This window comes from Neolamprologus multifasciatus, chromosome 17, assembly GCF_963576455.1.
Source record: "Neolamprologus multifasciatus chromosome 17, fNeoMul1.2, whole genome shotgun sequence".
NCBI classification, from domain to species: Eukaryota; Metazoa; Chordata; class Actinopteri; order Cichliformes; family Cichlidae; genus Neolamprologus; species Neolamprologus multifasciatus.
Genome location: NC_140455.1, coordinates 3,568,732 through 3,583,731, shown reverse-complemented (window position 1 = coordinate 3,583,731; position 15,000 = coordinate 3,568,732). Strand labels below are relative to the sequence as shown.

At 49.9% G+C, this 15,000-nt stretch overlaps 1 protein-coding gene and 1 long non-coding RNA gene across 2 annotated transcripts in view; one reads left to right on the top strand and one right to left on the bottom strand.

Moving 5' to 3' along the window:
* The window catches only part of LOC146498745 (uncharacterized), a 2,240-nt gene extending 1,134 nt beyond the window's left edge, over positions 1-1,106 (bottom strand). Inside the window, exons 1-3 of the mRNA XM_085138247.1 lie at positions 1,092-1,106; positions 139-787; positions 1-54 (exon numbers count right to left, since the gene is read on the bottom strand). The exon at positions 1-54 is cut by the window's left edge and continues 1,134 nt beyond it. Of these exons, the coding sequence (XP_084994373.1) occupies positions 1-54; positions 139-787; positions 1,092-1,106 (718 nt within the window). The remainder of the gene's footprint in view (positions 55-138; positions 788-1,091) is intronic.
* LOC146498744 (uncharacterized) overlaps positions 1-15,000 on the top strand; it is a 193,763-nt gene that overhangs the window by 145,050 nt on the left and 33,713 nt on the right. The gene's annotated exons all lie outside the window — the stretch shown is intronic.

The window sequence follows — 15,000 nt, the reverse complement described above, 5'->3', positions numbered from 1 at the left end:
CATTGTCCTCTGCATCGCTGTCCTCTGCATCACTGTCCTCTGCATCGCTGTCCTCTGCATCGTTGTTCTCTGCATCTCTGTACTCTGCATTGCTGTCCTCTGCATCTCTGTCCTCTGCATCGTTGTCCTCTTAATTGCTGTCCTCTGCATCTCTGTCCTTTGCATCGTTGTCCTCTGCATCTCTGTCCTCTGCATCGCTGTCCTCTGCATCACTGTCTTCTGCATCGCTGTCCTCTGCATCGTTGTTCTCTGCATCTCTGTCCTCTGCATCGCTGTCCTCTGCATGGCTGTTCTCTGCATCGCTGTCCTCTGCATCGCTGTCCTCTGCATCTCTGTCCTCTGCATGGCTGTTCTCTGCATCGCTGTCCTCTGCATCGCTGTCCTCTGCATGGCTGTTCTCTGGATCGCTGTTCTCTGCATCACTGTTCTCTGCATCATTGTCCTCTGCATCTCTGTCCTCTGCATCATTGTCCTCTGCATCGCTGTCCTCTGCATCTCTGTCCTCTGCATCGCTGTCCTCTGCATCTCTGTCCTCTGCATCGCTGTCCTCTGCATCGTTGTTCTCTGCATCTCTGTCCTCTGCATGGCTGTCCTCTGCATGGCTGTCCTCTGCATCTCTGTCCTCTGCATCGCTGTCCTCTGCATCGTTGTTCTCTGCATCTCTGTCCTCTGCATGGCTGTCCTCTGCATGGCTGTCCTCTGCATCTCTGTCCTCTGCATCGCTGTCCTCTGCATGGCTGTTCTCTGCATCGCTGTCCTCTGCATCGCTGTCATCACTTTTGGAGCTCTGACATTTGATGCAGTGTCACAGACTTCTGTTGCCACATTGCTGAGATCCTCCACCTCGACTAAAACAAACAGCATTCCTGTAACACCCCCACCTCGGGCCCCCACACGGTCACTTCCTGTAGTGTTATGTTTCCAGCTTGCACTGACAGATGGTAATAAACAAGTTTGTTTTAATCTGATCAGCTGGAAATTGTTCAGCGCAGTATAAACATTACGAGGCCCATAAAGTGGATCCAGCTTCATTACCTGATCTCAGCGGCCCGAGTCATCATGATGCGTCAAACCTCCGTATTAGACCTTACATGCTTTACTCTCATCGTTTGATCCTGCACAGCTGTTTGCACTGTGCTGTGGGGAAGTCAGCCCCACAGCTGTTTCTGGATCAGTAGGTGTTGTAAAACAATCACGCCTGCCCTATCACGCCATGACATCACTGTAAAACACAACAGGTGCAAAGATACGGCTGAGAGATCACAATCGTGTGAAGTGCAAATGTGGATCTGCACGTACACATGGACACGTACGCACACATGGACACGTACACACACATGGACACACACACACGGACAAACACACACACATGGACACACACACACGGACAAACACACACACATGGACACACACCTACACATGGACACGTACGCACACATGGACACACACGTACACATGGACACACACGTACACATGGACACACGTGCACATGGACACACACGTACACATGAACACGTACGCACACATGGACACGTACACATACATGGACACGTACACATGGACACACATACACATGGACACACGTGCACATGGACACACACGAACACATGGACACACACGTACACATGGACACGTACGCACACATGGACACGTACACACACATGGACACACACACACATGGACACGCACGTACACATGGACACACACACACACATGGACACGCACGTACGCACACATGAACACGTACGCACACATGGACACACACACACATGGACACACACACACACACACACACACACACACACACACATGGACACACACACACATGGACACACACACACACACACACACATGGACACACACACACATGGACACGTACACACACATGGACACACACACACATGGACACGTACACACACATGGACACGTACACACACATAGACACACACACACACACATGCACACACACACACACACACATGGACACACGTACACACACAGACACACACACACACACATGGACACACACACACACACACACACACATGGACACACACACACATGGACACGTACGCACACATGGACACGTACACATACATGGACACGTACACATGGACACACATACACATGGACACACGTGCACATGGACACACACGAACACATGGACACACACGTACACATGGACACGTACGCACACATGGACACGTACACACACATGGACACACACACACATGGACACGCACGTACACATGGACACACACACACACATGGACACGCACGTACGCACACATGAACACGTACGCACACATGGACACACACACACATGGACACACACACACACACACACACACACACACACACACACATGGACACACACACACATGGACACACACACACACACACACACACATGGACACACACACACATGGACACGTACACACACATGGACACACACACATGGACACACACACACATGGACACGCACGCACACATGGACACACGTAAAAATGGACGCACATACACACATGCACACACACACACACACACATGGACACGTACACACACATGGACACACACACACATGGACACACACACATGGACACACACACACATGGACACACACACACATGGACACGTACACACACATGGACACGTACACACACATGGACACGTACACACACATAGACACACACACACACACATGCACACACACACACACACACATGGACACACGTACACACACAGACACACACACACACACATGGACACACACACACACACACACACACATGGACACACACACACATGGACACGCACGTACACATGGACACGTACACACACATGGACACACACACACACATGGACACACACACACACATGGACACACACACACATGGACACACGTACACACACACACACATGCACACACACACACACACACACATGGACACACACACACACACACACACACATGGACACACACACACATGGACACGCACGTACACATGGACACACACACACACATGCACACACACACACACACACACACACATGGACACACACACACACATGCACACACACACACACATGGACACACACACACACATGGACACACACACACACACACACATGGACACACGTACACACACACACACATGCACACACACACACACACACATGCACACACACACACACACACACACATGGACACACACACACACACATGGACACACACACACACACACATGGACATACACACACATGCACACACACACACACACACATGCACACACACACACACATGGACACACACACACACACATGGACACACGTACACACACACACACATGCACACACACACACACACACACATGGACACACACACACACATGGACACACACACACACACATGGACACACACACACATGCACACACACACACACACACATGGACACACACACACACATGGACACACACACACACATGCACACACACACACACATGGACACACACACACACACATGGACACACACACACACATGCACACACACACATGGACACACACACACACACATGCTGGCTGAGGCTCAGAGGACTCTGGGACACTCTCAGCTGCACACACCTCTGATTTGTTTCATATCCATGTAAAACACTGAATGTTTATGATATTTCTGAATATTGGTACAGGCATATATACTGTACACAAACCAGCACAGTCAGTTTAATGAGTAAAGAAGGTTCATGGACTTTGGGTCATTAAGATCTCAACAGTTTTCCCACATAAAGGAGGAAAAAGTGCAGGTGGAGGCAGCTGGTTTCACACGCTCCTCTTCACGGTTTCTGACTCGTGAGTTTGTAATCGTTGGTCCAAAAACATCTTTTGTTTGTCCCGACACGTGTGTGCTTCCTGCCAAACCAAATTTACTGGGATCGATTCTGGTTGGCCGAACAACAGTATGAAAAGTTGGCATAAAACAGGAAGCGGTGCTGAAAGTTTGCCTGAAAATGTAAATATGCTCGTGCCAATATTCATCAATACTGAAAATAATCAAGTGTATTTACTGCAGTTTTCAGCTAGTTTCACTTTCAGAATCAGCAATAAAATGATGACTGTGTTACCTTTTCAGGAACGAACAAACAAATAAACCAAACTTTATTCGACCGTTTTGAAAACAGAAAAATAGAAGAAACCTGCAGGCATCCCTGGAGACTCTGACTTCATATGCACAGGTATGTTAAGTGTACGTGACGCGGTTATCTCTACACACTGCAGTATGTGCCAAAAGTCATTTCACTCCTTTGTTCATGCTGGTCGAGCACCCAGTGCAGGTCCAGCTCTGCAGGCATCTACATCCAGTCATGTGTAACAGTCCCAGATGGTCCAGAACTTACAGACAGTTTTAAAACCTGAGATCACGACGCAGGTTCTACTCTAACGCTTCTGTTTCTGTGCTTTATTTTGCTTCCTGTCCTCCAGGAGAACACCCTGCCTGTGGTGAGTGTGTACAAAGCAACAGTGGCCTTTGTGCTGTACAGTGTTTTTCAAGCCCTGTCGAGTACCCACAATGCTTTACACTCACCTGAAAACCTGTTCAGCTGCTTGGTTAATGCAAATATCCGATCAGTCTATTACACAGCAGCAGATCGAGACAGCCTGCTGAGTAAATGACTTGACGTGGTTGTTGGTGTCAGACAGAAACTGGTGATCTGTTGGGATTGTAGCACGTAACCATCTCTGGGGTTTACGAGGAATGATCTAGAAAAGGAAAAGATATCCCGCGAGCCGCAGAGAAAATTCCTTGGTGATGCCAGAGGTCAGAGATGAATCACCGGACTGCTGTGAGCTGACAGGAAGGCAACACAAATCTAAATAACCACATGTTACGACCCAGGCATGCAGGAGAGTATTGTTGCAGCAGAACATCAGACTTTGATGTAAACACCATGAAAGTGTGGATCCATCCTGCTTCTTGTGAGTGGTGCCGGGTGGAGGTGGAGGTGGAGTAACGTGGGATGTTTTCTCGGTACAAACAGAGCATTGTTTATATGCTGACCACGTCCATCCTTCTGTGCCACAGTGAGACGGCTGCTTCTGAGCACCTTAAAATGTCACAGCATTCAAATAATCTGCTGCTGTAGTGATGTGCTCCTAATTAGGTTAGCATAGTCACACTATGCTATTATTACGATTACGTAATAATTTTCGTAATAATATGAAAAACTAATTCTTGCATTTATTACTTCCAGGCTGGACGACTGTAATTCATTATTATCAGGAAGTCCTAAAAACTCCCTGAAAAGCCTTCAGTCCAAAATGCTGCAGCAAGAGTCCTGACAGGGACTAGAAAGAGAGAGCATATTTCTCCTGTTTTGGCTTCCTGTTAAATCCAGAATTCAAAATCCTGCTCCTCACATACAAGGTCTTAAATAATCAGGCCCCATCTTATCTTAATGACCTTGTAGTACCATATCACCCTATTAGAGCACTTCGCTCCCGCTCTGCAGGCCTACTTGTTGTTCCTAGAGTATTTAAAAGTAGAATGGGAGGCAGAGCCTTCAGTTTTCAGGCCCCTCTTCTGTGGAACCAGCTTCCAGTTTGGATTCAGGAGACAGACACTATCTCTACTTTCAAGATTAGGCTTAAAACTTTCCTTTTTGCTAAAGCATATAGTTAGGGCTGGACCAGGTGACCCTGAATCCTCCCTTAGTTATGCTGCAATAGACGTAGGCTGCCGGGGATTCCCATGATGCATTGAGTTTTTCCTTTCCAGTCACCTTTCTCACTCACTATGTGTTAACAGACCTCTCTGTGTTGAATCATATCTGTTATTAATCTCTGTCTCTCTTCCACAGCATGTCTTTATCCTGTCTTCCTTCTCTCACCCCAACCAATCACAGCAGATGGCCCCGCCCCTCCCTGAGCCTGGTTCTGCTGGAGGTTTCTTCCTGTTAAAAGGGAGTTTTTCCTTCCCACTGTCGCCAAAGTGCTGCTCATAGGAGGTCATATGATTGTTGGGTTTTTCTCTGTATCTATGAAGCGCCTTGAGGCGACTTTTGTTGTGATTTGGCGCTATATAAATAAAATTGAATTGAATTGAATTAAATTACAGCACACCAGTCGGTGCCGATACTTCAGGGTTCAATGTGTCGACAAAGAGTGCTTTACAAGCTGGATGGAGGAGCCAGGGACCAAAGCACCACCTTTCTGATTAAAGAACCATCCTCTCTTCTTTTTGGGTCGTGCTGTCCTGTTAGCTTCATGCTGACACAACATGTGTGTGTCACGTAACTGTTGATTCAGGGTTTAGCTTCCTGTCACTGACTTTGTACCACTGCGTTCACTCACACGTACTGTACTCACATGTCTGCAAACTGCAGTTTATTTGAGATAAAATGTGTCATTAAATGGATACTGGTGATACTGGTGATACTGGGCTCCTTCCCTCATGAGCTCATGTAAACTGCACCTCCATCACACCGGTGTATTATTACGCTGCTGCAGAGTAATGAGGGGCTGATGGGAAAGGACCACCTCCCATGTGAGGATGTGTGTGTGCATACTGAGGCCGTGTGCATGTTTGGACCGTAGCGAGCCCGCCCCTCCCCTCGTAACACCTGGCCTGTTGTCCTGCCAAATAAACTTGTGCCCACTTGTAAAAAGCTGCAAACACAAAAAACGAGAATTAAGTGTGTTTCCATCAGTGTGGTTGGATCAAAACAACGACTGTGAAACTTTCCTGAAGCTCACAGCTCCCAGGAAAGTTTGCAGTAATGGATTCCTGAGTAGACGAGTGACTGTTAGAGCGCTTTAGTGTAGGCAGCCTCAAATACTTTTATTTGAAGGCAGGAAAGAAAGAACTGTGCTACAAAATGAGAAACACAATTTATATTTCAAGCATCTAAAACAATCCTTAGATGAAGAAATAGGACACGACTGTGTGTAAATAACTTTTTATTGCATTGTCAGCTCCACACCAACCACATACTGGATCTTATAAGTGCAGGTCATGGCCCAGGCATTTATTGTTTTTGCCTTGTGAGGGTGAGGGAGCTGCAACCGACCTGTGTGCTCTTATCATCTTATATCAGTTGGTCAAAGGTTAGCAGCTTTCACAGAAGCAGAGCCAGCACCGAGCTGAGTCGAGCTTCCCTGAAGGACGCCAAATACGGTCTGAAAGGCATCTAAACATCGGCGTGGCTCTATATCCTGTAGTCCTGCGGTCTTGGGGCACGTGCAGCAGTCAAAAGCACCTGACTCATTTAGACCAGAGGTGTCTAACTCCAGGCCTCGAGTGCCGCTGCCCTGCAGGTTTAGATGTGTCCTTGATCCAACACAGCTGATTCAAACGGCTCAATGACCTCCTCAACATGTCTTCTCCAGAGGCCTGGAGTTGCCCACCCCTGATTTAGACTGACAGTGACATGAAATGAATATGAGGTCAGATCAATGTGGCTGAACTCCAACAACAACTGGTTTCATTGGCACTGTTAGCAAACACACAGCCCACCTCCACAATCAGAGAGTAACCTCCATCACACAGACTCAGACCGAGCTGTTGGTTCTTTATTCTGCACAGCTGGTTTGGAGCACCTGGAATTCTGTTTACATGCACAATGGCAATAAAGGGCCGTTCTTTGCTAGCTGTGCACGTGCACGGATGTGTGCATGTTGGCAGTGTGCAGCAACAACAACAAGACCAGTGCATGATAACACAACCTGTGTGTAAATCACGTTACACTAAAACGAACTTTTGCTAAAATGACAGATACAGCTTAACCAACCTGCTGGGTTTAGATTTGGTTTTAGCATCGTTAGCATGTGCATGCATGTGACTGTTACTGCAGGACGTCGAGCAGCTCACAAGAATGTCTGACTGCAAAGGAAAAAAGAGATGTTCAGTTTACTTCATCAGTTCTTTAAACTGCTGCCTGTTGGGGATTGTTTATGACATCAGCTGGTTAGGCAGCGTTTCTTTCATTTGATTCACCGATGCTTGCTTTGTGATTGTTTGCATATGGATTCTCAGCCCACACAGCCTAAGCAACCTGCTATCATTACCACAAACCCAGCAGCACATAGCTCACCAATCAGCGTGAAAAGTAACAGCGACAGTGGACGCTCTCTGTTGTTCTTCCCTGCAGACCAAGAACAGCACACAGGCTGATTGCACCACATGCTTTGGAGCCTCTATAGACGTTGTCTGCAGGTAGCTGAGGTCCACGTCCAGCCCATAATAATGCTGAGACGTAGTTAGACTCTGATTTACATATTCATGTCCTCATGATGCACGATGATATCAGCAAAACGATTTAATCAGTAAATATCTTGCATGACTTCATGTTTAGCCCAGTGTTTCTGAATCAGTGTGCAAAGAACACAGGTGGAGGACGCACACACATCAACACACCGTGCAGGCGCCGCCCTGAAAGTGCTCGTTTACGTCTTGAGCTTTCAGGTTCACTGCTTTACGTGTCAGCAGCAGTGACTCAGACACAGGCCTTTGGTCACATCAGGTGTTGTGCATTTGACTAAAGGGGAACACCTGCAGTGATATCACTCACTGGGGGGCGTGGCCACAGAGAGGCCCATTACACAGGTGGCAGCAGCACCTTGTGAGTCAGTGTTGAATTAAAGTTGTCAAATGTGATGTTCCATTGTTTACTGTCACTGTTTTGGTGGCATGGCAGCGGTTCACCCACACATGGATGCGTTACAGTAACAGCAATAAAGTTGATGCTGTGGATCATAACAGCAGCGCTGCCTGCAGCAGACGCCACGCTGGGACCGCTCCAAGCTTCACAGCAGGCTGCTGCTCACAGAGATCTTTGCTTTTATAGCTCCGCTGATGAAGCCACGTTCTTGACTGATCCAGAGGATATCTGTGTTGCTCTGAGTTCACTCGGCACAGCAGCAGACAAAACTCTTACAAGCGCTATTAGCGGCCAGCAAAACATTAATAAGCAGAAAGTGGCAAATCCAACTCCACCAACACTTGAGGATTGGTTTAATGTTGTTTTTGAAATATTTAAAATGGAAAAATGACATTTTCCTTAAAAAATTCGAAAAGACAAATTCTACAAAATCTGGAATAAATGGATTAGCTTTGTCCCCCCTCCGCCCTGAAATTAGGTAACACCAGCCCTGAATTGGTGCACCTCACCTGTATGTACAATGTCAGGTCGACCCTCTACGTAAATGTACTTTATGTAAATAAGTTAAACATGCCACATTTTGTAAACACTGTTGAGCCACGAGCTCACTTTTTGTTTGAATGTAAAACAAAAGGACTGAGAAAAAGTTTGTTTTGACTAAATAATATCAGTTCACTTTATTGTAACAACAAAAAAACTTTTTTTTTTTTTTTTTTTTTTTGCCTGTCCCGTTTGGCTCTTTTGCATCAGAATTATTGTCTAAAGGCGAAGAAAGATGCCCAACGGATTTTCTTTACCAAATTGACCATCCCAGCTTTGCCGTAATGGTCCATTTGATTCACCTTTTATTCTTTATTTTATTTTCACTTGCTGAATACGGGACAGACTTGACTGGGGGAAAGAAAAGGGAGAAAGAAAGAGGGAAAGAAAAACACGGGGGAGAAGGGCAAAAAACAAAAACCAACTAAATAAGCAGACAAAAAAAATAAATATATCGATCACCTGGATCACCTGTTGAGAAAGAAAAAAGAAAACAAGCAGAAGAAAACGAGAGCAATAGAATAAACAACATCACAATGATATATGTGTCATGGTCCTGGGTCGGTGACCCAGCGCTTTTAGTTTATTATCATTTTCTAGTTTATTATGATGATTATTATTGTTTGAGTTCTATGTGTTATATTCGGTCTGCTTTTGAGTCTGCGTCTGTGTCTCTGTCTGTCTATCGTGTCACCCCGCCTGTTTGTGAAGCTGTCTGTTTAGTTCTGTGTCTTGTTTGGTTCCTCGTGTCTGAGTTTCCTGTTTTATTGTGAAGGTCTCTGTCTGATGTGAGTATGTTCAGTTTACATTTCCCCTGTCCCGTCAGCCCTGATTCCTCCCAGCTGTGTTGCCCTCCTGTGTGCCATTTCCTGATTACCTGGTGTGTGTATTTATAGTTGGTGTCTGCCTGTGCTTCTCGTCGCGTCGTCTGTGTTCATTCCCTAGGTTTCTCTACGTCTCTCTGTTCTGCCGTCCTCATCTGCTATCTCCGAGTTTCTCCCGCTGACCTTATGTTCCAGGTTTGTTTGTTAGTTTCACCCAGTTTAGGTTTATCTTCTGTCCTGCCCTCACTTCTGTTATTTGCACTGTAAATAAAACCCACTTGCACCTCCACCATTGTCTGCCATTGGATCCTCCTTTCTCACCCTCCACACGACTGCCGCCCCAGCCGTGACAGTACGACGCGACCACAAGATGGATCCAGCAGCTTTGTCCGGGGAGAGCGACCTCACACGCGCCCTGCGCCTGGTGGACTGGGTAACCCACACCTCCAACGCACGAGCGAAGGTTGTGGGGATAAATGCCATTGAGGCTATTCTGGATGGAAATCCCTATCTCCACCAGGTCAGGGGATTTTCGGACTTAATTCACGACCTGCATAAAGCCCGGGAGGTGGTGCAAGCTCGGGAATCCACAGACTTTGTCCAGCAGCAGCGGACTACGGCCGCCCCGGAACAGCCACGTCAGCTTCTCCCGCCGGAGTTTTGCCCGGCCCGCCGGAGGTTTTGCCCGGCCCACCGGAGGTTTTGCCCGGCCCGCCGGAGGTTTTGCCCGGCCCGCCGGAGCCGTCCGCAGGGAGGAGGCGACGATCGCGCCGTCGACGCGTCACCCCACAGCCTGATATTAGGACTATAGCACTGCAGGCTGTGGTGAGTGAGAAGGACACTTTTTCTGTTTTGGACTGTGGGACAGTTTATTCAGGGGCTTTGTTTTGTGCAGCAGATGACAAGAAGAACTGTTTGTTGCCTGTTCATTCTCCTGCTCAGCTGTCTTTAGCTCGTTTAGCTGCACAGCCGCAAGCTCGTCCAGCTGCACAGGACTCTGTTTCTAGTACGTACGTTTTGCAGAGAGACAAACACGTTAAGAAGGCAATTGTTCCTCAACAGCTGGCTAGTTTAGAGACTGTTACTTGCTCCAGGGCCTCCCCAGAGGCTGGGTTTCGGCCCCCAGCAGACTCTGGACCCCTGGAGGCTAAGAACCCAGCTGAGGACTGCACCCAGCTGTCGCTGCCTGAGCAGGGTCGGTGCTCCGCGCAGCTGCAGTCTGTTCTGCGCCCGCCAGAGGTCCCCGCACCTGCTGGTTCTGTTCCGTCTCTGCCAGAGGTCCCCGCACCTGCTGGTTCTGTTCTGCGCCCGCCAGAGGTCCCCACACCTGCTGGTTCTGTTCCGTCTCTGCCAGGGGTCCCCGCACCTGCTGGTTCTGTCCTGTGTGTGCCAGGGGCTCCAGTGCCCACTGGTTCTGAGACTGTTTTCGCTGGGGGGCCCGAGGAGCCCGTCCAGTCCCAAGACTCGTCAGCTGGAGGGCCCGAGGAGCCCGTCCAGCCCCAAGACTCGTCAGCTGGAGGTTCAGGAGAACCTAGCCAGCTTCCTGCTTCGCCAGCTGGAGGGGCCGAGGAGCCCGTCCGGCCTCCTGCTTCGCCAGCTGGAGGGCCCGAGGAGCCCGTCCGGCCTCCTGCTTCGCCAGCTGGGGGGCCCGAGGAGCCCGTCCAGCCACCAGCTGCTCCACCAGCGGCCGCATCCACGCCTGCAGCAGCAGCCGCATCCACTGTTTCGTCCACGCCGCCGCCTGCTGCAGCGCCTCCGTCTCCGGCTTCCACGCTGCCGCCAGCTGCAGCCTCGGAGTCACCACCATCATCCACGCCATCGCCTGGTCCGGCTTCACCACCATCAACTTCGCCGTCGCCTGGTCCGGCTTCACCACCATCAACTTCGCCGTCGCCTGGTCCGGCCTCTGCCTCATCTGCTTCGTCTGGTCCTGGTCCAGCTCCGCCTTCGTCTGGTCCAGCTCCGTCTTCGTCTTCGTCTTCGTCTGGTCCAGGTCCTGGTCCAGCTCCGCCTTCGTCTGGTCCTGGTCCGCCTTCGCCCTCGTCTGGTCCAGCCTCAGCTTCCGTCTCGTCTGGTGCTGCGAAGGCCACGCAGCCTTCAGGTCCCCAACTGCCGCCTCAACACCGTCGGTCATCTGCCAGGCTGCATGTTGGGCATCTTCGTCACCGTGGCCGGCCTCCGGACTTGCTTTCACGCCGCCGTCACCGTCCGCACGGTCGGCATCTTTGTCACCGTGGCCGGCCCCCGGACTTGCATTCCCCCCGCCGTCACCGTCCGCACGGTCGGCATCTTTGTCACCGTGGCCGGCCCCCGGACTTGCTTTCACGCTGCGAAGCAGGTATGGAGGAGATCAAGACTCCAGACATCCAGAGGCCCTCAGAACACAAGAGACCAAGGAAGACCAACAGAGGGGCAGCCGTGCCACCGTCCCAGAAAGAGCTGAGGAGAGTCCCAGATGAGGGGTCACTCAGCAGCCACGGAGCAGAAGCCGGGGGGGTTGCAGTGACGTGCCCGTGAGCTCCGCCGGCAGCTAGCTGTGCCAGAGTGACCGAGCCCCAGGCCGAGAGGCCGGGGGCACCCCACCTCCGAAGTGGCCCAAGCGAGCTCCAGGCCCCGATAAGCAGCCACCAAGGAGTGAGCCGGTGTGTACCTGGGCGCCCATCGCCGGACACAAAGAACCACCAACGCACCGATGTCTGAGGGCGTCTGCCACTGGCAGGGGAAGTGGTGGGGGGAGATAGGCCTCCAAACCTTAGAGGGCCTCAGTGTCTACAAGTATTTAAAATTGAGAGGTGGGCAACGACGCCAGGGGTGAGGTGTACACCTTGATGGTAATTGGGATTCCGTGTAGCGTGCCCACCCCCAAGGTCCTATATGTATGTGTAATGAGAGTGTGAGTAATGTGAATGTCTAAGTTGTGAGATAAAATTGAGGCAGAGGCAGCCAGAAAGGGACGGGGGGGGGGGGGGGGGGGGTTACCTCCTCTGCACCCTGGTGACACACCCCTACCCCAAGGCCCTGCATGTGTGGGTGGTTGTGGTGGAGCGGGAAGAGGGAGGCAGCTGGAGATGGGGAGGGAAGGAAGGGACAAAAAACCTGAGGGAAATGACATCACAAATAAGTCTGACCAAAAGTCACACACCAAGACGCAGGCACACCGTCGCCTCGACGGCCACCTGTCGCATACAAATGACATCACAGGATGTTCGGCCACGTTGCTAAACGACCCCACACACACACGAGGTGGTGCTCAACCGATGGAGCCACGTAGAGAGGGCCCTGTCTGCGCCGTGAAACAGAAGCAAAGCAGAGCCTGGGAATCTACAAACTGCTCGCAGGTTTCAGTGAACTGTGATTCAGACTAATGGCTCTGACAGGAAACATGCTTTTATCTGTTCAGCTCATTCTTTCCTCTCAGCCTGAGACTTTTGTTGTGATGGTGACGCAGCAGCGCAGCCTTTGATTTTCTGTCAAAGTCAAAAGACGACACAAGAGTGGAGGCCAAGAAGCTGCTGGAGCTTGTGGAGTCTGAGGGAGGGCCGATGACGGCAGAGACAAGAAGACTGAGCAGTAACTGAGATTTTACAGCTGAAATCTGATCTCCACAGCTCGTCCCAGAGTGGGCCGCAGGGCTACGAACAGCCACGCGAGCTATGCAGTCAAAAACAAAGCCACCCACGTAGCAGCGATGGCGCCTTTTAAAGCCGGGACTTTAGCTTTGGCCATCTGCAACCTCACAGCTTTTTAAAGACCTCGTCTGTTAGAATAAATGTGGCTCCTGCAGGTGCTGTAGGGAAGGGTGGTTAATGGGCAGTTACATCTGCTCAGCTCACACTCGTCACATCCCAGCAGTTCTACTGGAATCCCAGTGCACACCAGTCAGTGAGTCAGGCAACGTGAGAAATCCCAGTGTTCATCATCATTTCCAGAAAAGTCAGGATGAGATTCACATCTTTTTGGCAGCACAGTGCAGAACAAACCCCAGGAAATCAGGTGGATCAGTGCACTTTGAACCCTGTGCTTCAGAGACGTTTCCATTAAAGCTGATGTTTTCTGTCATAAATACTGATGTACAGGGTCCTAAAATACTACAAAGTCAACATAGTTTCATCCTCATCAGAGCCACAGATCCAAATATGATCACATCATAAATCTTTGCAGCGTCTGGTGCTGCTGAGCATAACGACACAAAACTCCAGCTTTAGTTCTGAGCAGAGCTTTGGGAAAAGCTAACGTCTGCAAAAGCCTGACGGGCTGCTGACTGCTGCGTTACACTCTCTGACAGGGAAGTGGGAAAGTCGTCCATCACAGGACTCAGCGCGTTCCCGCCCTGTGCTTCCTGTGCACTGCGGCGGTCTGCACCTTTCCTCACGACCTGCTTCTCTGTAGCAGAGCTCAGAGCATGAATCTGACTTCTGTTGCTTTCTCTCTCCCACAGAGGCCCAGACAGTCCGTCCTCTCACTCGCGCTCTAATTTCCTTCACAGTGTCCTGAAAGTGGCCCACATTTGGCTGCCTGGCGTGCTGAGCAACGTCTCCTCTCACTGCCAAGAGCACCATATGTTTAAGCTCCAGATGATGACTGTGCTGTCTGCAAGGCTGCCATCTTTAAACTATCAGCTGGAGTGAGACAGTGGGAGGGTGTGGTTGGAGGAATGAAGGTGGGGACGGTTGGGGACGGTCTCCCAGCAGAGGGTTTTTGGCATTAAAGTGGTGAGCGGTGCCAGTGATGAGAACCTGCAGTAACTTTAACGTGATCTGTCGTCCTGGCTGTCTGCTTTTGCCCTTTGTTGGACTCTGAAGCAACGTTGCCTCTAATGTTTCCTGTGAACACACAAACTCCCTGTGTGGACAGTTGGACCACTGTGAGCGACAGCAGACGTGTGCACTGTGGTCACGCCAGGATCCCAGTTATATGTTTATTAAAGTAATCAGATTACAGCATTTATATTAGACTACTTTTAATTAACTGCTTTAGCCCACTT